Genomic DNA, 23,716 nt, shown 5'->3' on the forward strand with positions numbered 1-23,716 from the left:
GTGCTGGTGCCCAGAGGAGGACGTTTAAAAGGTTAGAGACCAGCCAGGCGTGGTGGCTCACGCCTGTAATCCCAGCACTTTGGGAGGCTGAGGCGGGTGGATCACCTGAGGTCAGGAGTTCAAGACCAGCCTGGCCCACATGGGGAAACCCCCATCTCTACTAACATACAAATATTAGTTGGGTGTGACAGTGTGCACCTGCAATCCCACCTCTTCAGGAGGCTGAGATGGGAGGATCGCTTGAACCTGGGAGGCGGAGGTTGAAGTGAGCTGAGATCGTGCTACTGCACTCTAGCCTGGGCAACAGAGCGAGACTTCCATCTCCAAAAAAAAAAAAAAACTGCTAGAGACTTTTATTTTCCTTTCCATCCAGTCAATTCCAGATGAAACCCAGCTCCGAGCCACTCGGTGCCCCCAGGTGAGGACGGTTTGCGGCTGTTCAGCAGCCACGTCTCCTGCCCAGGGGCTGCCCTGGGCTCCCGCTAGACCGTGTCCACCTCGCGGAGCGTGTAGTCCAGGATGGTGTCCTGACCCTGGAACTTGAAGTACCCGTGGAATTTCTTCTTCTGAAGCAGGAGTGGAAACCAGTAGCTGTCATCGGGCCACATGTCCTTGAAGGGGATCTGGTCCAGCTGGAACCAGCATGGGCGCATTTCTGTACCGAGGGGGGAAGAGGGACACTGATATGCAACCCAGACTTCATGCTTAAAAACATGGTTTTTCTGGCTGGGCGCGGCGGCTCACGCCTGGAATCCCAGCACTGTGGGAGGCCGAGGTGGGCAGATCATGAGGTCAGGAGATCGAGACCAGCCTGGCCAACATGGTGAAACCCTGTCTCTACTAAAAATACAAAAATTAGCCAGGCGTGGTGGTGGGCACCTGTAATCCCAGCTACTTGAGAGGCTGAGGCAGGAGAATGGCGTGAACCCGGGAGGCAGAGTTTGCAGTGAGCCGAGACGGCGCCACTGCACTCCAGCCTGGGCGGCAGAGCGAGACTCTGTCTCAACAACAACAACAACAACAACAACAACAACAACACGTGTTTTTTTGTAGAGATGGGGTCTCATTATATTGCCCAGACTGGTCTTGAACTCCTGGGCTCAAGCGATCCTTCTGCCTCGGCCTCCCAGTGCTGGGATTCCAGGTGTGAGCCCCGGCGTCTGGCCAGCCCAAACGTACACTGACTCTGAGGAGTTCACCGAGTGATCGTGAGGAACCTGACGATCGTTTCTATTTAATCCTCATGACCATGTTTCTCATTTTAGGGTAGGAAAATGGGCGCAGAGCAGGGGGGAGTACACTGCTGGAGCCTCAGTGCAGAGACCACGGCTCATGGGCCCCACGCTGCACTGTGGGGTGGAGGGGGACGAAGGCTTATGGGCCCCGCGCTGGCACTGTGGGGTGGAGGGGACGCAGGCTGCCCGCTGCCTGGCACTCAGAGATGGTTTGGGCTGATGGCCTTTCTCCCAGACAGGAGATGGGACCCACAGAGTGGGGAGGGGGAGCAGGCCCCGTGAGACTCACCGTCGCTCTCCATGGGGGTCCCCTGGACGCTGTCTGTGCAGAAGACGTGCACGTCCATGAGCTCAGGCTCGCCCACGAACTCAAACACGATCTGGCCCACCTTGTGCAGGGCGTCCACCGTCAGACCGCTCTCCTCCTGCAGCTCCCTGCGGGCAGAGGTGGACGGGGGAGGGAGGGAGGCCGTCAGGGCATGGTGCCACGCCCACACGATGGCAGGGAGGAGGAGCTGGGCATCTACACACAGCCCAGGGAACCACCAGGGTGGATGGGGGACCCAGGAGGATGTCGCCCAGAAGGCGTTAGCTGGTCCTGACCTGGCTGAGCTTCAGAATTAGCTTGAACTGTGAAGACACTGAGTTTGGTTGAGCGGCTCTGGGGAGGGGCCCGGAGGTGGTGTGGAGCCGCTCGTGGGAGGAACACAGTTCTTGTCTGTGCCGTACGTGTACCAGTGACAGCCCAGGCCCAGTGGAGTCAGCCACTTGTCCACGGTCTCGAGACCTGAGGGTGGCAGGGTGGGGACCAACCCCACTTCCTTCATTCCTGGTTACTTGCTTTTCCACGGCTGAGCATCAGAGCCCACACAGCGGTAGTTATGACCGCCGGCACCCGGGGACGCTGGTTCCGGGAACCTGGGCTCTATACTCTGGGCCTGTCTGCCCCAAGAAATGTCTGTCCAGCCTGGTGCCCCTTCTCTGGGAACACTGGGTGAAACCACAGGCTTCTGTGATCTCTTTCCTGAGGGAGGAGCTCTGGTTTTAACTCTGGCCCCTGGGCTGACCACACGGGACACGTGGCCTGGGCCTCTTCCTGCATGTTCTCGGGACACGCTCCCGACAGCTGTGCCTGGAGGAGGTGTGAGGGGCTGACTTCACCACGGAGTGCTCAAGTGCTGCCGTGCCTGGGAACAAGCCCTTCCCTGCTTCCCGCACTCAGAGCCAGCAGGCTTCCTTGAAGTAGTCTAATGCTGTTGCTAATTTAAAAATTACATATTTGTTGTAGACAACCAGGACACAAAACGCCATAAACTCATCACCCAGGAATGCTACCATTTCAGTGTTTTTCCTTTGGCTTTCTCCTCTGTTCATCTCTTAGAAAATGCAAACATTAACTCTTTAGTTTAAAGTTAAAAAATAAAAATGCAAACAGGTTGGGTACAGGGTGGCTCATGCCTGTAATCCCAGCACTTTGGGAGGCCAGGGTGGGAGGATCGCTTGAGCCCAGGAGTTTGAGACCAGCCTGGGCAACATGGCAAAACCCTGTTTCTACAAAAAGTACAAAAAGAACAACAATTAGCCAGGCATGGTGGCGCTTGCCTGTAGTCCCAGCTACTCAGGAGACTGAGGTGGGAGGAATGCTTCAGCCCAGGAGTTGGAGGCTGCAGTGAGGTGTGATCACTGCACTGCATTCCAGCCTGGGCAACCGAGCTAGACCCTGTCTAAAAAAAACAAAACAAAACAAAAACAAGCAAACGTTATACACACTTTATACCTTGGGCTTTCCACACAAGAAAGGAGGAGTGCGTGACATTCTACACCTTAAGGAATCCAGCCGGCTTCTCAACTCCTATTTGGTATGGAAGAATAAAATGTTTCAACTTCGGGTTATGGTGGAAACCTGTGTTGGGCACAGCGGTGCTGCTGACCTCCTGTTCTGAGCGTTTGCTTGCTGTGCTCAGTAGGGTTCTTGCTCAGTCCCTCAGCAGACGCTTCCCGAAGACCCACTCCATGCTGGGAGACCCTGGGGATACATGGGCTGAGCCACTGGGTACCTCAGTCTGCTTCTGTTACCATGCCCGGCTAATTTTTTTTTTGTAGAGACAGGGTCTTGCTATGTTGCCCAGGCTGGTCCTGAACTCCTGGGCTCAAGCGATCCTTCTGCTTTGGCTTCCCAGCGTGCTGGGATTTCAGGTGTGAGCCACCATGCCTGGCCTAAATGGTCGGATTGAAGTGATGCCTCCTCAGCTGAAACTGCAGGGACTAGAGAGGAAGCAGACCTGGAATCGGCATTTATTCACAGAGATGGCTAATGAAAGTTGGACTTGAGCTAAAAAATTAACGTGTGCTTCTACTTGTGGGGTACAAATGGCTCCCCAATTAGATGCAACAGAGATGTTCAGTGGGGCCTCGCCCGCCTCTTGGCGGCCGGCTGTTGCTCGTCTTCAGAAGCGTCACCTCCCAGTGGAATGTTGTGACTGATTTTAGTTAATCTTCCCCAGCACACGGCAGCGTAGGAAGCATCAAGAATCCTCCGGGAGACAGAGCTGAAGCTCCAGTTCCCAGGTGGGGAGCGCCAGGCAGGCAAAGACGATGCTGTTTCAGTTCTGCCCAAGTGTCTGCTCTATCCATGGCACTCGGTTCCCCACAGGGCAGACGGGGAAGACGATGAGAAATTACATGAAACACACACAGGGTGGTGAGGCCTCTGCGGCGTGGGGAGGTGGGAGTGGCAGGTTCCGGCGGGCCTGCTTCCCATCGCTGCTCCTGCGTCCCTGGCCTCGCTGGTCTTTGGGGATCAGGGATGCTGTCTAGAAAGGTTGGCTCACACTGTGCACCTAAAGCCCAAATCTGCACGCCCCACGTGCCTGTCCCCTGCCCCACAGAGGAGGGTCTGAGTCTAGCCCTCTGGACTGGGGTTAGGCACTCAGGCCTGCCCCCTGCAGGTGAGCGGGGAGGGCACCTAAATCGGCTCTTGGCCTGGGAGTTAGGGCCCGTCCTGGGGTCCTCCTGATAGAAGAGGGCTGAGTATTGCGTGGATAAGGCAGGGACCAGCCTCCCTGGAGACTGGGCAGCCGAGGCTCCTCCTAAGCAGCAAGGGCCTGGGGTTGCCCCAGGAGCAATCCCGTTCAGACTGGCAGGTACTGCAGCCCAGGGCCATGCTGGTGGCCTGTGGCTGATGGTACCTCATCTCCTGGACGCGAGGCTGTTTGCTGCTGGGTTCCCCTAAGCACCAGCCTGTCTGGCTCCAGTGCCCCCGTTCCTCATGCCTGCAGGTGCTCCCCAATGAGGAATTGTTTCTTTTCTTTAAGACGGTCTCGGCCGGGCACAGTGGCTCACGCCTGTAATCACAGCACTTTGGGAAGCCAAGGTGGGTGGATCCCGTGAGGTCAGGCGTTCAAGACCAGCCTGGCCAACGTGGTGAATCCCCCATCTCCAGTAAAAATACACAAAAAAATTAGGCGGGCATGGTGGTGGGTGCCTGTAATCCCAGCTACTTGGGAGGCTGAGGCAGGAGAATCACTTGAACCCGGGAGGCGGAGGTTGCAGTGAGCTGAGATGGCGCTAAAATAAAAATTATGGCCAGGTGTGGTGGCTCACGCCTGTAATCCCAGCACTTTGGGAGGTCAAGGTGGGCGGATCATGAGGTCAGGAGATCGAAACTATCCTGGCTAATATGGTGAAACTCTGTCTCTACTAAAAAATACAAAAAATTAGCCGGGCGTGGTGGCAGGTGCCTGTAGTCCCAGCTACCTGGGAGGCTGAGGCAGGAGAATGGCGTGAACCCGGGAGGCGGAGCTTGCAGTGAGCCGAGATTGCACCACTGCACTCCAGCCTGGGTGACACAGCGAGACTCCATCTCAAAAATGAAAAAAAAAAAAAAAAAAATTACATATCAGATTATATTAAAATAATAAACTTGTTTATCAAAATATCACAAAGTAGGAGCCACTGAGTACAAAATATTTGTAATATATATAGTATCTGACAATTCACATCTAAAAGGTATAAAGAATTACAAACAAATCAGAAATCGTGACCAGCCTGGGTAATACAGTGGGATCCCATCTCTTTAAAAAAAAAAAAAAAAAAAAAAAAAAAATTCAGAAAAAGGTAACCAAATTCAAACACAGGCAAAAGGCTTGAGCAGATACTTCACAAAGAAGGATATCCACGCGGCCCACAGACTCACAAAGGACATCCACGCGGCCCCCAGACTCACAAAGAAGGATATCCGGCCGGGCGCGGTGGCTCAAGCGTGTAATCTCAGCACTTTGGGAGGCCGAGATGGGCGGATCACGAGGTCAGGAGATGGAGACCATCCTGGCTAAGCAGTGAAACTCCGTCTCTACTAAAAAATACAAAAAACACTAGCCAGGCGAGGTGGCGGGCGCCTGTAGTCCCAGCTACTCCGGAGGCTGAGGCAGGAGAATGGTGTAAACCCGGGAGGCGGAGCTTGCAGTGAGCCGAGATGCGGCCACTGCACTCCAGCTGGGGCGACAGAGTGAGACTCTATCTCAAAAAAAAAAAAAAAAAAAAAAAAGATATCGAAGCGGCCTGCAGACTCACAAAGAAATCTGGATATCCACGCGGCCCCCAGACTCAAAAACGATAGCAATGCGGCCCGCAGATACTGTGAAGGTGCTCCCCTTCTGCAGTCCTGAGGGCACGCAGAACCTCCGCGAGCTCACCGTCCCTACCAACATGGCTAAGATGAAAAAGAGAGAGTACCAAGTGTGGTTGAGCGTTCGTGTGAATTAGCGAAACATCTGTGAAAAGACGCTTGGCAATCTCTGCTGAAGCTGAACAGTTTTCCTCCACAGTAACTGTCCACAGGAAAGGGTGCACACGGGCACCGAAAGACATGTCAGGACTGTTCCTGGCACTCGCTTGCAGCAGCTCCCAAGGGTAAGGCCTGCACGCACACCTGCAGCAGAGGGGGTGAGCTGCAGTAGAGCTGGGGGCCTGCAGCAGAGGGGGTGAGCTGCAGTAGAGCTGGGGGCCTGCAGCAGAGGGGGTGAGCTGCAGTAGAGCTGGGGGCCTGCAGCAGAGGGGGTGAGCTGCAGTAGAGCTGGGGGCCTGCTGCAGAGAGGGTGAGCCTGCAGCAAAGTGGGTGAGCTGCAGCACGGGCCTCTGCAGGGCATTACCCAGCAGCTGGAAGAGCCACTGCTGTGGCACATGTGATGCTGAAAAGAAGCCAGACAAGGTCGCAGCCTCTAGAATCCCACACCGTATTTGGGAACAGGCCAAAGTCATCAGCTGTGCCGGAAGTCAGGGTGGAGGGCGGGGTCCCACGGTCCACTTCTTTTTCTTTTTTTTTTTGGAGATGGAGTCTCGCTCTGTCGCCCGGGCTGGAGTGCAGTGGCCGGATCTCAGCTCACTGCAAGCTCCGCCTCCCGGGTTTACGCCATTCTCCTGCCTCAGCCTCCGGAGTAGCTGGGACTACAGGCGCCCGCGACCTTGCCCGGCTACTTTTTTGTATTTTTTTAGTAGAGACGGGGTTTCACCATGTTAGCCAGGATGGTCTCGATCTCCTGACCTCGTGATCTGCCCGTCTCGGCCTCCCAAAGTGCTGGGATTACAGGCTTGAGCCACTGCGCCCGGCCCACTTCTTTTTCTTGATCTACATGTTGGTTAAACAGGTGGACCTGCCAGGTGCGGTGGCTCACACCTGTAATTCCAGCACTTTGGAAGGCAGAGGCAGCTGGATCACTTGAGGTCAGTTTGAGACCAGCCTGGACAACCTGGTGAAACTCTGTCTCTACCAAAAAATAAAAAAAATAGCCAGGTGTGGTGGTGCACACCTGTAGTCCCAGCTACTCAGGAGGCTCAGGCAGGAGAATCGCTTGAACCGGGAGGTGGAGGCTGCAGTGAGCAGAGATCATGCCACTGTACTCCAGCCTGGGCAACAGAGCAAGACTCCATCTCAAAAAAAGAAACAGGTGGCTGGGCGCGGTGGCTGACGCCTGTAATCCCAGCACTTTGGGAGGCCGCGGCGGGTGGATCACAAGGTCAGAAGATAAGACACCATCCTGGCCAACATGGTGAAACCCTGTCTCTACTAAAAATACAAAAATTAGCCGGGCATGGTGGCGGGCGCCTGTAGTCCCAGCTTCTCAGGAAGCTGAGGCAGGAGAATCGCTTGAACCTGGGAGGCGGAGGTTGCAGTGAGCCAAGATCTTCACTCCAGCCTGGGTGACAAAGCGAGACTCCATCTCAAAAAATAAACAGGTGGATCCACTTCCACTTCTTAAAAACCCACTGTGCAATTTTCTCTATGTGCATGACACTTCAATAAAAGTGCAAGTTACGCTGGGTGCAGTGACTCACACCTGTAATCCCAGCGCTTTGGGAGGCTGAGATAGGAGGATCACTTGAGGCCAGGAATTTGACACCAGCCTGGGCAACATGGCAAAACCCTATCTCTCCTAAAAATAAAAAAAATTAGCCGGGTGTGGTGGTGTGCACTGCTCGTCTCAGCTACTCGGGAAGATGGCTTGAGCTCAGGAGGTTGAGGCAGCAGTGAGCTATGAGTGTGTCACCGCACTCTATCTTGGGCAGTCCTGATCTTATAGAATGATTCTGGAGGCAGACTGGCACAAAGTGAATCATTAAATATGATTAGAAAGGGTGAGAGTGCCATGAAGGAAAGATACAGGATGAGATGGGTGGGGAAGGCACTTTCTTAGCTGTGAAAGCTGTCAGGGGTGGGGTGGGGGGACAACCGGATGAAGAGCAAGGTGGGCCACAGCTTGGGATGTCCCAGGAGCAGAGTCGGGAGGGAGGGGGCAAGGCAAGCCTGTGGGGGGCTCAGTGGCTGACACGGGAGGGCGGCTGTAAGTGCACTGAGAGGTGTTAAGGATTTAATGTGTCAGTATGCGTCTGTGTGTGTTGTGGGTTGGGGGAGACCCCGATGCAGTCTGGGAAGGGCCACCTGGCAGCTGTGTGGAATGGGGACTGCAGAGGGGAGGGTGGAGGCCATGAGGGCCAGCCCAGCTACGGGGCTGCTGCACCTGTCCAGGTGAGGGGGATGGAGCCAGGTTACACCCGAGGATGGAAGTCACAGGCTTCCTGCTCTGTGTCTCAGTTCCCCCCTCAAACCCTGGGCTGAGTATGCCACTGCGGTATTCAGCAGTGAGGGTCTGGAGTGCTGGTGCCTCTGTTTGTGTAATATTCACAGAGGGTAGGAGGAAAGTTCTTTCGACTGTGACAAACCGTGACAAAGTTCAGAAGAAAATAAATCACGGCTGCCGAGGGGGCCTGTGCTTTGCTTGTCACCAGCAGGACAAGAAGAAATCCAGCCACCTGGAGCTCCTCCATCCAGCCGCCTCAGCTCTGCTGCCTGCTGCCCTCACACCCCCCACTTCTCCGCACAGCTGGCGCTCCTCCAGCCCTCACACCCCCCACTTCCCTGCACAGCTGGCGCTCCTCCAGCCCTCTGTGCTTCTGTGAAGGTCTCCTTCCTCGCTCCCTCCACGCCCTCCCAGCCAACGTCAAGCCCTCAGAGTGTTTTCCTGGTACCCAGTTAATCACCCTTCCTTTCTCCTGGAGGCCCCTGGCCACCAGGTGTGGACCAGACCTCCTTCTGCAGGTCTCCTGAACCCGGCGCCAGACAACACGAGAGCTCCAGAGGCAGGGACTGACCTGTTCCTCCCTGTGTCCCCAGGCCCCACACAGAGCAGCGCTACCGAAATCCATGAGCTGATGGGTGGTCTTAGCAGATCAAAGACAAAGGGCTGGGCAGGAGAACCCCCAGGGCCACTTTTCCTGACTGTGTCCTGTGCTGCTGTTGCTCTGCACACACTCCTGGCATGGACACGCTGGATGCCCGACTCATACCCAGTGGTCCTCCTCCCCAGCTGCGGCCCCCAGCACAGCCTGTCGCACTGGCACCTGCCATGGTGACTGATCAAATGTGTCTGCATGGCTGGAGCCCGGGGTCCCAGGCCTTAGAGGGGAAGCGCACACAGGGCTCTCCAAACTGAGGGTTGGGACCCACATGATCTGGGAAATCAGCTTAGTGGATTACAATTGAAAAAACGGGTCAAGCCAGTGGCTCACGCCTGCAATCTCAGCACTCTGGGAGGCCCAGGAGGGAGGATCGCTTGAGCCCAGGAGCTAATGAGACCCCATGTCTACGAAGAATGAAAAAACTGAGCATGGTGGCATGTGTCTGTGGTCCCAGCTATTTGTGAGACTGAGGCAGGAGGATCGTTGGAGCCCAGGACTTTGAGGCTGCAGTGAGCCATGAGGGTGCCACTGCACTCCCGCCTGGGTGAGATCCCATCTCTGGAGAAAAAAAGAGAAATGAATCGGAAAAGTAGAGTGCTCTTTGATGTAATAAGGGCAGCTACTGCAACTTATTTTAGCTGTACCTGCACACCTGAGTGTGCACACTCTATCAGAGTATAAAACGTGTTTCTTACTGCAGGTTGTGAGGAAAAAACTGGAAAGCTTTCCTCCGTGCCAGGACCCTCTTTACTCCGTAGTTCTCCTCTCTAGGCAGGCTGGCCTACCTTTCTCAGAACAAAAACATGAATGGGGGCTGACATCTGTGCAGCGACGTTTACACAGATGATCTCATTTACCCTGTGAGGGGTGACGGGTGTCTGGAGGGCTGTGTGATCTTGGGTAAATGGCTCAACCTCTCTGGGCTTCAGTTCCTTCCTAGGTGAAGCTGGCTGTGTTGAGGGTGCAGACTTTGTGTACACTGGGTGTGAGATAAAAGCAATCATCAGCGCCACTGAACAAACAGAGGAACCAAGTGACTGACGAGCCCTTCGGCGACAGTGAGGGTGCCGGGAGGGTTCAATTCAAGCCGCGATGCACAGAAGCTTCCAGATACACCCTGCAGCCCCCAGCACCACCACGCCACAACAGCTAACACGCACTCAGCACTCACTACACACCATGTACAACAGCTAACACACACTCAGCACTCACTACACACCACACACAACAGCTAACACACACTCAACACGCACCACACACCACAGCTAACACAAACTCAGCACTCACTACACACCACACAACAGCTAACACGCACTCAACACGCACCACACACCATGCCACAATAGCTAACACACACTTAGCACTCACTACACACCACGCACAACAGCTAACACGCACTCAACACGCACCACACACCACACACCACAGCTAACACACACTCAGCACTCACTACACACCATGCACAACAGCTAACACGCACTCAGCACTCACCACGCCACAACAGCTAACACACACTCAACACGCACCACACACCATGCACAACAGCTAACACGCACTCAACACGCACCACACACCACGCACAACAGCTAACACGCACTCAACACGCACCACACACCACACACCACAGCTAACACACACTCAGCACTCACTACACACCATGCACAACAGCTAACACGCACTCAGCACTCACCACGCCACAACAGCTAACACACACTCAACACGCACCACACACCATGCACAACAGCTAATGCACTCAGCACTCACTACACACCATGCACAACAGCTAACACGCACTCAGCACTCACTACACACCACACACAACAGCTAACACACATTCGACACGCACCACACACCATGCACAACAGCTAACACGCACTCAGCACTCACTACACACCACAGCTAATACACGCTCAGCACGCACCACTGCACCACAGCAAACACACACTCAACACTCACCACACACCACACACAACAGCTAACACACACTCAGCACTCACCACGCACTGTTCTAAGTCCTTTGTGTTCATTTCCTCATTTAATCTTCACAAGAGTCCTAAGGGCTGCGGACTGGTCTTCATTCTGAGATGAAGACACTGAGGCTCACAGGTTAACTCCCTGCTCCGGGTCACTTAGCTCTAAGTGGTGAAACCAAGGGTGTGGCCCTGGGAAAGCCGGTTCCACGGCCAGGCCAGACCTGCCCTGTCCTTACCTCCTGGCCCCATCCTCGATGGTCTCTCCTTCTTGCACTTTGCCCCCGAAACCATTCCACCGGCCGGCCCCAAAGCCTCGCTTTTTCATGCCCAGGAGAACTCGCTGAGGCTGCAGGACCAGCACCAGGGTATAGAGCCTGGAGGCGCCCATGGTCCCTGGGTTCTGAAAGGAAGGCGAGAGGGCAGTCAGTTACGACACGCGTGGAGGAAGCACGTGCCACGGGCCAGGAGGACTGGGATGTGCTCTGGGAGGCAGGGTTGGGGGGGTGGTACGCTGTAATTCCCCAGCCCTGTTTCCTGTGCTGTTGCTACTCCTGGCATGGACACGCTGGATGCCCGACTCACACCCAGTGGTCCTCCTCCCCAGCTGCGGCCCCCAGCACAGCCTGTTGCACTGGCACCTGCCATGGTGACTGATCAAATGTGTCTGCATGGCTGGAGCCCGGGGTCCCTTGTGGCAGGTGGAAACCTGCCATTGAACCAATGTGGTAGAAACAGAACCCAGTGGTCAGCAGGGCTGATCAAGCAGAACAGAGGCTGGCGCTACCTTCTTTTTCCACTACTCAGCCCTCAGGTGCAGAGGACATGACTTTTCCAGACTGCACTCTTGCTCCTGCGTCTACCCTCAGGAACGCCCTCCCATAGGCACACAGTGGGGAACAACGGTCCCCGTGCCTGACTAGCACAATAACCACAGTTTATCCTGTGGTTCTCAGGTCAGGCTTCAACTCTGGCCTTTTGATTAATAGGAGCTTCTTTCAGTCTAGTGGGACCTGGCCTCTCTGTAGCAGGCTTCCAGATCCCCAGGAAATGTGTGGTTGTAGACACAGGCCCACCCAACAGGGCCTGGCTAGTCCTCCCTCCTGTGACAGGAGTTTATACCCCACTCACTCTGCTCCTACTGTGGCTACTGTAGGACCTGGCACCCAGGGGGGCCACTGGAAGTCGCAAGAGCCCTTCCTGCTCCCATAGGTGTACAGGTTCAGGTTCAGAGGACTCTCAGGGTGATGCCTCAGCCAGGTCCCTGATGGAAAAAGGACCCTGGAGAAATGCTGGAGGGCCAGGACCAACTTTCCTTTATTTATTTTGAGACAAGATCCTGCTCTGTTGCCCAGGCTGGAGGAGAGTGGCATGATCTCGGTTCGCTGTAATCTCAGCCTCCCTGGCTGAAGCCATCCTCCTGTCTCAGCATCCCACATAGCTGGGACCACAGGCATGAGCCACCACACCCAGCTAATTGATGTATTTTTAGTAGAGACGGGGTTTTGTCATGTTGCCCAGGCTGGTCATGAACTCCTGAGCTCAAGCAATCCACCCACCTCAGCCTCCCAAAGTGCTGAGATTACGGGCGTGAGCCACTGCGCCCAGCCAGGACCAACTTTTCTGGGGTCCACACCTGGCTGAGACACAGGATTCAGGACCAGTGATCCTCCTTGGAAGCTGTGGTGTCTGAGAAAAGGGACTCGATGGTAAGCAAAGAGGGCAGGGAAGTGCTGGGTAGAGGAGGGCGTGGTCTCTGGCTAGGGCTCCACCCCCAGGCCTGTGCCCAGGGACCTAGGTGAGGACAGGCATTTCTGTTTTCCTGCCCAAATGTTGCATTTCCCAAGCCCGCCACGTCCCGGTCCTGTGCCTATAAAACCCCCCAGACCCTAGTGGGCAGATACACAAGCTGCTGGATGTCAAGAGGATGTGGAAAGCACAACAACAGGCACCAGCAGGGAATTAACTGGAGGACGCATGCGTTTGGCAGGGGCCGTCAGAGGACAGCCCAGGCTGCTCAGCAGCCCGACTCCAGGGGAAAATCAAATCACCTTCCCACTCCAGCTCCCTTCTGGCTCCCTCATCTGCTGAGGGCTAATTCCACTTATAAAACCTTGCACTCACTCTCCAAGCCGCCGTGTGATCTGACTGCTTCGGTACATCAAGGCAAGAAACCCGGGGACACAGAAAGCCCTCTATCCCTGCGATAAGGCAGTGAGTCTAACAGCTAACACAAGCCACCTGCAAGGCTGAACTGAAAGAGTACCCTCTAACGCACGCCCACGGGGGCTTCAGGAGCCGCAAACATTCACCCCCAGACACTGCCGTGGGTGGGAGCCCCACAGCCTGCCCGTCTCTATGCTCCCCTAGAGGCTTGAGCAGCGGGGCTCTGAAGAAGTGAGCCACACCCCCATCGCAGGCCCTTCGAGGAGGACAAGGGAACCTTTCCCGTGTCACTGAGACTGGGTCCTGGTGGCGGAGGCAGGTCAGACAGGGTAAGTGGGTTTGTGGCTGAGCTTCACACCAGGCCCGTGTACTTTGTCCCGACACTGATCTGTTCCTGCCAGAAGCCATGGTTTCCAAGTAAATTTCTGTGATGATTTACTCCTGGTCTCCCCCAAACCCCCGGCCCCGCTCTCCTCTTCTCTCCCCCAAACCCCCGGCCCCGCTCTCCTCGTCTCTCCCCCAAACCCCCGGCCCCGCTCTCCTCGTCTCTCCCCCAAACCCCCGGCCCCGCTCTCCTCGTCTCCCCCAAACCCCCGGCCCCACTCTCCTCGTCTCTCCCCCAAACCCCCGGTCTCGCTCTCCCGGTCTCCGTCGAGCCCCCGACCCCGCTCTTCTGGTCTCCCCCGAGTTCCCGGCCCCGCTCTCCTGGTCTCCCCCAAGCCCATGACTTGGCTCCCACGTTCTCCTGCCGCCGCTGGCCCGGCTCCCCTCCCTCCCGGGTCACCACGACTCCTAGGATCCTCGCGCGCGCTTTTCGTACCTGTACCGCCGCTTCCGGGGCCCGGGCCTCTGACCGGAAGTGAAGTCAGGCACTTCCGGCGGCGCGCTGCCGGCGTGGGGAAAATCCATGGCGGGGTGAGCGGGGCGCTACTTCCTTGTGTGCAGGAGACTGGAGTGGTGGGGGTCCGCCCCGTCGCATTCCTTGGTCCTGGCCTCGGGGCTGGGTTCTGAGCGCTGGGCACTGTCGCCGCACTTAGCGAGCGCGAGAGGGGCGAGGCCAGGGTTCCTGGTCGCAGTTTCCCGGGAGGAGGGCGCCCTCGGGTCTCCAGGGGCAGGGCCGGCTGCGCCGTGGGGAGGCTGGGGCCGGGGGCAGAGTCCAGGTGCGGGGGGGCAGCGCCGGGGCGCAGATCCGAGGCGCTGGGGGCGAGAGTTCGTTTCGTGGGCGGGGTAGCTCCATTGCCCACGCTTCCTGGGCTGTCGAGTGGGTTCTGGCCCCCGGGACCAGCCTGTGCCATTTTCCCGGGAGACCCCTTAAGCCAGGTGAAGACAGCGACTCACGGTCAGCCGTCAGTGCCTCCTGGCTGGTCAGCACGCTTTGGTGTTGCAGAAGCTAGAAGCTTTGGCCTTGGAGCCATGGGGTAGTAACTTTTATTTATTTATTTAAATGAGAAAGACATAGAGACCGGGCTTGGTGGCCCACACCTGTCATCCCAGCACTTTGGGAGTCTGAGGCAGGAGGATCGTTTGAGCCTAGGAGTTCGAGACCAGCCTAACCAATATAGTGAGATGCCATCTCTAAAAAAAGTTTTTAAAAATTAAAAAAAAAAATTAGTCCAGGCATGGTGGTGCACACCTGTAGTCCCAGCTACTCAGGAGGCTGAGGTGGAAGGTTCGCTTGAGACCCAGAGGTTATGGCAGCAATCAGCTGTGATTGTGCCACTGCATTCCAGCCTGGGCGATGGCAAAAGGGAAAAAAAAAAGAAAAAGAAAAATGGCCGGGTGAGGTGGTTCACGCCTGTAATCCCAGCACTTTGGGAGGCCAAAGTGGGTGGATCGCCGGAGGTCAGGAGTTCGAGGCCAGCTTGGCCAACATGGTGAAACCCCATCTCTCCTGAAAATAGAAAAATTAGCCATAAGTGGTGGCACACACCTGTAGTCCCAGCTACTCAGGAGGCTGAGGTGGGAGGTTCGCTTGAGCCCCAGAGGTTGTGGCTGTGGTCAGCTGTGATCGTGCCACTGCACTCCAGCCTGGGTAATAGCAAAACCCTGTCTCTTAAAAAAACAAAAAGAAAAAAGAAAAATGGCCGGGTGCAGTGGCTCACACTTGTAATCCCAGCACTTTGGGAGGCCAACGTGGGCGGATCACCTGAGGTCAGAAGTTTGAGACCAGCCTGGCCAACGTGGTGAAACCCATGTATACTGAAAATACAAAAATTAGCCGGACATGGTAGCAGGTGGACACCTGTAATTCCAGCTGCTTGGGAGGCTGGGGCAGGAGAATTGCTTGAACCCGGGAGTTGGAGGTTGCGGTGAGCCACCATTGCACTCCAGCCTGGGCGCCAGAGTGAGACTGTCTCAAAAAAAGAAAAAACGACATAGAACTTACTTGGTGAGGTGGTTCTCAGAGTTAAACGAGGGGAGGTGTGTATAGCTTCCTGCTTAGCTATTGTGGGCTGTGAACAAATTGTTACAGCATAGCTTGTCCAGAGAGTGTTGGAAATTGTCCTTCAACGATTCACACAGGTTTAGTTCAATTTTATGTTAAGACATGTAGGTGAGAGGATTGTTTGAGTCCAGGAGTTCCAGTCTGCGTTGAACCGTGACCTCACCACTGCACTCCAGCCTGTGCTGTAGAGACCCTATCTCAAAAAAAAAAAAAAAAAAAAAGAAAAGAAAAGAAAAAAAGAATTATGACAGACCCCCGTATTATTGCCAAAGCCCTGACCTAGGTAACTAAGGCAAGGATCTGTCCTTAGGAGGTTTTCTTGCAGTCTCTCAGAACTCAATGAACACTTTTGCCAGATGAGAAAAGAATATTACTTTAATTAATTAATTTATGTATTTACTTCTTTTTTGAGACAGAGTCTCGCTCTGTCACCCAGGCTGGAGTGCAGTGGTGCAATCTCGGCTCACTGCAACCTCTGCCTCCTGGGTTCAGGTGATTCTCCTGCCTCAGCCTCCCGAGTAGCTGGGTTTACAGGCACGTGCCACCACGCCTGGCTAATTTTTGCATTTTGGTCGAGATGGGGTTTCACCATGTTGGCCATGGTTGGCCAGGCTGGTCTCGAACTCCTGACCTCAGGGGATCCACCTGCCTTGGCCTCCAAGAGTGTTGGAATTACAGGTGTGGGCCACCATACCCGGCCCCCTAAGGGGCCCCCTCTTTTTATAAGGACATCAGTGCTATTGGAATAGGGCCTACCCATATGACCTTGTTTTAACTTGGTCACCTCTTTCAGGTGTGTGGGTGTATTTGGGTCCTGTCTCCGAATACACCTATATTCTGAGGTACCAAGGGTTAGGACATCAACACATGAATTTTGTGGGGACACAGTTTGGCCTGTGATGCCTGCTTTCCAGCTGTGTAGCCTTGTCAGTTCACCTCCCCTCCTGGGTCTTGGTGCCACATCTCTAGAAATGAATGAGTTGATCCGCAGGCCCCCCCAGCTTGTGACCTGCCATTCTGTGTGATGCCAACCTGCCTTCTCCTCTTCTCTCCCACCAGGTACTTGAAGCTGGTGTGTGCTTCCTTTCAGCGCCAAGGGTTCCATACTGCTGGGAGTCGCTGCAAGAATCGGACAGGCGCTGAGCACCTGTGGCTGACTCGGCATCTCAGGGACCCGTTTGTGAAGGCTGCGAAGGTGGCAAGTTACCGGTGTCGAAGCGCCTTCAAGCTCCTGGAGGTGAACGAGAGGCACCAGATTCTGCGACCCGGCCTTCGGGTGTTAGACTGCGGAGCAGCTCCTGGGGCCTGGAGTCAGGTGGCGGTGCAGAAAGTCAATGCCGCAGGCACAGGTGGGGCCTCTGCACTGCTGTTGGCACCTTCTGGCTACCCTGAGGCTGAGTGGGCATGGGCAAGCTGCCTCTGCCAGTGGATGCGAGATGGTGGAGCCCTTTTCTAAGGCACGCGCTTCTGAGTGGGTGGTTTAGTAGGGGTGATGATAAAAATAGGATGCTGCCATTTTCAAAATGAAAGACAAGGTAGAAAGGTGCGGTGAAAATGGAAATCACTTCGCATGAGATCGCCCGGGTGTACCAGCACCAGCACAGTGGTGTGCATCCTTCCAGGCTTGTGTTTGCATAGATCCCTCACATTTTCTTTTTTTTTGAGACGGAGTCTCGCTCTGTCGCCCAGGCTGGAGTGCAGTGGCCGGATCGCAGCTCACTGCAAGCTCCGCCTCCTGGGTTCACGCCATTCTCCTGCCTCAGCCTCCCGAGTAGCTGGGACTACAGGCGCCCGCCACCTCACCCGGCTAGTTTTTTGTATTTTTTAGTAGAGACAGGATTTCACCGGGTTAGCCAGGATGGTCTCGATCTCCTGACCTCGTGATCTGCCTGTCTCGGCTTCTCAAAGTGCTGGGATTACAGGCTTGAGCCACCGTGCCTGGCCGGTCCCTCACATTTTCAAAAGCAATGTCGTTCCATACTCTTCTTGCTAATTTGCAGCCTTACTGGAGCTATTTTTGCTTAATAATACATACATACATACATATATACATACATACATAGATACATATATATTCTTTGTTTCGTTTTGTTTTTGTTTTTGTTTTTCCCCACCCTACGGGGAATCTTCCTCTGTTGCCCAGACTGGAGTGCAATGGCGTGATCTCAGTTCACTGCAACCTCCGCCTCCCGGGTTCAAGCAATTCTCCGGCCTCAGCCTCCTGAGTAGCTGGGATTACAGGTGCCCGCCACCACACCTGGCTAATTTTTTCTTTTTGTTTTTTTAAGTAAAGACAAGATTTCACCATGCTGGCCAGGCTGATCTCAAACTCTTGACCTCAGGTGATCCGCCCACCTTGGCCTCCCAAAGTGCTGGGATTACAGATGTGAGCCACGGCGTCCGGCTACTGTTGATGTATTGACATCTCTTCCCAACAGCCCAGCTAAATTTCCAAGTCCCATAAGCCCTGGGGCTTCCTGGTGGCCCCACTGGGGCTGCTCCCTCCAGAACCTAGAAGAGGCTTCACGGCCAGGGCTATGGATTCTCCACTCTGGGTGAAGCTGAGACACAGTTTTCAATCTGTTTTATATCTTAGGGTTTTGAGTAAGATTTTCTATATAGAAACGTTCCCCTGAATAATGGGATCAGCCAGCTGCCCATACAACAGAAGACACCGTCGTCATTGGGAAAGTTTCATCCCATTCCATGTAGTGCTTGCACCGTAGGCTCTTTAGCCAGCTCCCTCACCGTGGGTGTCAAGCTTGCTTTTGGCTTTTTGCTGGGATGCGTGTGCTGTGGAGAATATCCTTGCCGTTTATGTTTCCTGCTGTAAAGCCAGGGTAGCTGCATGCACTGGCATTTGAACAGGGTGAGACAGTCCACCCAGAGCTCTCCCGAATCTCTCCCAAATACCTTAGAGTAGGGACAGTGGTCCTCATTTATTGGTGAGAAAACTGAGGCTCAGGGTTTCATGACTTGTTGAAAGTGCAGACCTGGAATGCTGGTACATCCGCCCCACTGCTGGTTTGCGGTAGGTTTGCCGTGAACTCTCAGTGTCTACCTGCATCCCCTTGGGTGGCCCCTGCCCAGACGTAGGCTGGGATATGCCTCTTCTGGCTTTTGAACAGCCCTTTTTTTTTTTTTTGAGATGGAGTCTCACTCTGTTGCTCAGGCTGGAGCGCAGTGGCGCCATCTCGGCTCACTGTAATCTCCGCCTCCTGGGTTTAAGTGATTTCTGGCTAATTTTTATAATTTTAGTAGAGATGGGGTTTAGCCATGTTGGCCAGGCTGGTCTCGAACTCCAGACCTCAGGTGATCCTCCTGTCTCTGCCTCCCAGCATCCTCGAGGTGCTTCCTGGTGCTTCCATCATGGTCGGCCTGAACAGCCTTTTTATTGTTTTTCAGCTCAGCATTTATTGACTAAATAAGTGGATTTGTGTTAGAAATGTCAGTTCCTTTTCTCATTGCTGAGCTTATCACCGTGGAGTCCTCCTAGTAACTGATTTCAGTGGTTTCTGTTCCCCTAAGTGCTCCTCAGATGAAGCAGGAGAGTGGCTCAGCGTGCCTTGTAGGAAGAAGTGACAGAAGGAGACAGTGTGAGTGTGATCTGCCTGGGCTTGCCCTCCTGGAAGTCACAAGCATGCAGCCAAAGCTGTTTGCCTTTGGTGGAAATTTCCCAAGGTTGTAACATATTGGATATTATAGGAGCAAAAGCTCAGGAGCATAAAGTGAGACATGAGGCCGGGCGTGGGGGCTCACGCCTGTAACCCCAGCACTTTGAGAGACTGAGGTGGGAGGATCACCCGAGGTCAGGAGTTCGAGACCAGCCTGGGCAATGTGGTGACATCCCGTCTCTACAAAAAATTAGCCAGGCGTGGTGGCATGTGCCTGTGGTCCCGGCTACTTGGGAGGCTGAGGTGGGAGGGGTCGCTTGAGCCTGGGGAAGTCGCAGCTGCAGTGAGCTGAGGCCATGCAGTGGAGTGAGACCCTGTCTCTCTCTCTCACACACACAAAAGGATAACTTGCTGATATTTGAGTAGCGCCGGTTGTAAAACTAAAAAGATGCCATTGTGTCACCTTACCTAAAACAAGACTCGTTGCCTATAACTGATGTCAGCGTCTGCCTCCCCCTCTTCTCACTCTGTACCTGCATTCAAAGCTGCTCTCACAAGCCCAACGCCCCCATCTCCCCAGCAGTCCCCTCCATTGAGGAGGGCCGTAGTTCTGTTGAGAAGTGTCAGAGTTGATAAGCTAAGGGTAGAGTCATAGATGTTCTTGTTCAGTCTGCTTAACAGAAAGGCTGTTCCAACGGTAGGGGGCGAGGAAGAGACCATGTTTCATTCCTAATTTAAACATTGGAAGTCCAGGTATTTTGAAGATTACCTCATTTTTCAAAGGTAAAACCCCTCAATCTTCAGCCCAGGAAAATGGGACGCCTCATGCCTCATTTTTTTTTTTTTTTTTTTTTTTTTTTTGAGACGGAGTCTCGCTCTGTCACCCAGACTGGAATGCAGTGGCCAGATCTCAGCTCACTGCAAGCTCCGCCTCCCGGGTTCACGCCATTCTCCTGCCTCAGCCTCCCGAGTAGCTGGGACTACAGGCGCCCGCCACCTCGCCCGGCTAGTTTTTTGTATTTTTTAGTAGAGATGGGGTTTCACCGCATTAGCCAGGATGGTCTCGATTTCCTGACCTCGTGATCCACCTGCCTCGGCCTCCCAAAGTGCTGGGATTACAGGCTTGAGCCACTGCGCCCAGCCTCATGCCTCATTTTAGCTGGGTCTCCTGAGTAGCTGAGACTACAGCTAATTTTTATATTTTTTGTAGAGACAGGATCTTGTTATGTTGCCCAGGCTGGACTAGAACTCCTGGGCTCTAGCAGTTCTCTCACCTCAGCCTCCCAAAGTGCTGAGATTTTAGGTGTGAGCCACCGCACCTAGCTGGTATCAGTTTTTGTACATTGTTTTGTATGTGTTCATTTTCCTCATCTCTTGACTTATTTCCAGTAGTTTCTACATTGAAAGCAATTGGATTAAGGTGGAGAAGGAGAATAGATTTATTGATTTAATCCAGAGGCTCTTTATGCACTAGTATATTATTTTCTTTTTCTTTCTTTTTTTTTTTTTGAGATGGAGTCTCGCTCTGTCGCTGAGGCTGGAGTGCAGTGCTCTTGAGATGAAGCAAGAGCATACCTTGTAGGAGAACGTGACAGAAGGAGAGAGCGTGAACGTGATCTTGGCTCACTGCAACCTCTGCCTCCTGGGTTCAAGAGATTCTCCTGTCTCAGCCTCCCGAGTAGCTGGGATTACACCACACCTGCCTGAGTTTTGTAGTTTTAGTGGAGACAGCATTTCCCCATGTTGGCCAGGCTGGTCTCGAACTCCTGACGTCAGGTGATCCATCTGTGTCAGCTTCCCAGAGTGCTGGGATTATAGGTGTGAGCCACTGCGACCGGCCTATTTTCTATTTTAGTTTATCAAAAAGAGCACTCAGAGATAAGAACCCTTTCACAGAGAGCGAGCCTTTGGTAGTGAAATGATACCAGATTTGGAATCAGAAGTCCTGGCGCTTGGCACAGGTCTGCCCATGGCTGAGGATGACTCTAGGACAGTCACTTCCTGTCTGGGCCTCAGCTTCTCAGATGTTAAGTCCCACGACCTCCCCCACCACGTGTCTTTATAGGATGTATAGATAGAAAAGGCCCGTGTTTACCTATTTGCACATTAGCTCTTTGCATTGGTCTTGACATTTTACTTTTATTTCATCACTTTGTTGCATGTACTATATTTTTGTGAAAACATTCAGGGTGTAAATAAATAACACATTCACCATTTCTTCCATAGATCCCAGCTCTCCTGTTGGCTTCGTGCTTGGGGTAGATCTTCTTCACATATTGCCCCTGGAAGGAGCAACTTTTCTGTGCCCTGCTGATGTGACTGACCCGAGAACCTCACAGAGAATCCTCGAGGTGCTTCCTGGTGGGAGAGCAGATGTGATTCTGAGCGACATGGCGCCCAATGCCACAGGGTTCCGGGACCTCGATCATGACAGGCTCATCAGCCTGTGCCTGACCCTTCTCAGCATGACCCCAGACATCCTGCAACCTCGGGGAACATTCCTTTGTAAAACCTGGGCTGGAAGTCAAAGCCATCGGTTACAGAGGAGACTGACAGAGGAATTCCAGAATGTAAGGATCATCAAACCTGAAGCCAGCAGGAAAGAGTCATCAGAAGTGTACTTCTTGGCCACACAGTACCAGGGAAGGAAGGGCGCTGTGAAGCAGTGAGGATTTCTTGTGCCATTTTCATAATGGTCATTAGCTTCTTTTAAGCTCGAAACGTAGCCTGAGCTCCTTCCGGAAGAGTTCCTGGGAGATCTGAGCTGATTTTGGAGATGGAACAGGACAAGTGGGGAGTCTCTTTCTTTCTCTCTCTCTTTTTAACGAAAAAGAGATGACAAAACTAAGTTCAGGGGCCATGGAAAATGAAAAAGTCCTCTATATTGTGATTTGTGAAGAGAAAGTTATCAAGAGAAGAGGTGAGGATGGAAGGATGAAGAGAAACAGACTGTGGGAAGAATCAGAAGGAATCCGCTGAGGCAGGGATGGGTGTGCCCATGTGTGCCTTGACGGGACTTCATCTTACAGACTGTTAAACTGTCACACAGAAACAGGCTTTCCACTGTTCCTCCCAGAGCACCATGCACAGGTTTCCAGTTCTTAGTGTGGCTATTTAAAGTAGAAAATCTGGGGGCTGGGTGAGGCCACTCACACCTATAATCCCAGAAGGCTGAGGCTGGGGGATTCTTGAAGTCAGAAGTTCAAGACCAACCTGGGTAACATAGCAACACCCACTGTCTCTACAAAAATGAAGAAACAACCAAACCAAAAGAAAAATCTGAAATTTCCATCTGGGGATTAAATTCTTTCTATCTGGTGAGTAATCTAGAGATTCACGCACTCTTCAAGCAGCAGAGGTTCCGGAGCGATTAGGGAAGACGTATGGTCTGAATTTACGCATGCGCTGGGTGTGCTTTGGTTTTTGCTGGAAATTTGTATCTGTGTCTGGTCTCCCAAGAACATAAAGGTAATTGCCAAAGCAAGCAGTGATGTGGTGTGTTTATTTTCTTTTACTCTTCTAGGAACTCGATGCAGCTTTATATTTAATAAAATAGAGGTTGCATTATTGTAAGGGACTTTCATGCTTTTAAGTTTTGTTTTTTTAAAACTGGCTTCCTCAAAGCCATTTCCTGGAGGTGTACTCATCCCTCAAGAAGTGTGTTGACTGTAACTATGATTCAATTCCAAGCACCAGTGTGGTAAGTCTGGAAACCCAGGAATCGCCATCAGGGATCTGGGACTTGGTCCAGCTCCCCAAAGGAAACTGCAGGTCAGATGTTTTGACTTGTTTTTTTTTTTTTTGAAACAGAGTCTCGCTCTGTTGCCCAGGCTGGAGTGCCTTGAAACGGCTCACTGTAAGCTCCACCTCCCGGGGTTCACGCCATTCTGCCTGAGTCTCCTGAGTACATGGGACTACAGGCACTCGCCACCAAGCCCGGCTAATTTTTTTTTTTTTGTATTTTTAGTAGAGACGGGGTTTCACCGTGTTAGTCAAGAAGGTCTCGATCTCCTGACCTCGTGATCCACCCGCCTCGGCCTGCCAAAATGCTGGGATTACAGGCGTGAGGCACGGCGCCCGGGCCGCCACATGTTTTGGCTTTTCATTTTATTTCTGGTTGCAGTCAGGTAGTTAAGTCCAGGGACTCTCTTGCCTTACTCCACCTCGTTCTCATTCCATTTCATTTCCGGGGCACACAACTTGGAAGTCTTTTTTCTCTGGAAGAAGAAAAATTCAATGTAGACCCTTAGGAACAGCATCTTCTTAGAGGGAAGCCAGGGGCTGGGCAGAGGTGGGAAGAAGAGAAGAGGCACACTCTTCTCAGGAAGGCTCCAAATTGAAGGATAGACGAAGATTACTGTAATAATAGTGGGGCCTGACCTCACCCCGTTGGATTTTGTGCCTTGGCTTGCAGAGCACTAGGAGGTAGCCTAGTAGCATAAATTGCATTTCTAGTGGGCCCAGATAAAAGTAAAATAACGGATTGGTTCAAGCTGATACTGAGTAGCAAAATTTTGGGAAGAGTCAACAGTGCAAGTTTGTTGCACGAGG

At 53.3% G+C, this 23,716-nt stretch overlaps 2 protein-coding genes across 4 annotated transcripts; one reads left to right on the forward strand and one right to left on the reverse strand.

The window, feature by feature from the left end:
- Window positions 1–338: 338 nt before the first annotated feature.
- On the reverse strand, window positions 339–13,993 carry NUDT1 (nudix hydrolase 1). The gene is made up of 4 exons (XM_037995253.2): window positions 13,926–13,993; window positions 11,179–11,342; window positions 1,525–1,670; window positions 339–655 (listed from the first exon to the last, which is right to left on the reverse strand). Exons 2-4 carry the CDS (start codon window positions 11,328–11,330, stop codon window positions 483–485), a joined length of 471 nt encoding a protein of 156 aa, XP_037851181.1. The 5' UTR covers window positions 11,331–11,342; window positions 13,926–13,993; the 3' UTR covers window positions 339–482.
- On the forward strand, window positions 13,967–22,649 carry MRM2 (mitochondrial rRNA methyltransferase 2). Of its 3 annotated transcripts, XR_012091734.1 has the most exons (4): window positions 13,967–14,020; window positions 16,611–16,900; window positions 19,080–19,147; window positions 21,392–21,494. XR_012091734.1 is itself a non-coding variant. In XM_008018862.3 (3 exons), the coding sequence occupies exons 1-3, from the start codon at window positions 14,013–14,015 to the stop codon at window positions 21,832–21,834; spliced, it is 741 nt and encodes a 246-aa protein (XP_008017053.1). In that variant the 5' UTR covers window positions 13,967–14,012; the 3' UTR covers window positions 21,835–22,649. The 3 variants fall into 3 exon arrangements, 2 of the variants coding, with proteins under 2 accessions (XP_008017053.1, XP_008017054.1); XM_008018862.3 differs by lacking the exon at window positions 19,080–19,147 and having other exon boundaries at window positions 21,392–22,649; XM_008018863.3 differs by lacking the exons at window positions 13,967–14,020; window positions 19,080–19,147 and adding an exon at window positions 14,332–14,523 and having other exon boundaries at window positions 21,392–22,649.
- Window positions 22,650–23,716: the final 1,067 nt, after the last annotated feature.

This window comes from Chlorocebus sabaeus, chromosome 28, assembly GCF_047675955.1.
Source record: "Chlorocebus sabaeus isolate Y175 chromosome 28, mChlSab1.0.hap1, whole genome shotgun sequence".
Taxonomy (NCBI): domain Eukaryota; kingdom Metazoa; phylum Chordata; class Mammalia; order Primates; family Cercopithecidae; genus Chlorocebus; species Chlorocebus sabaeus.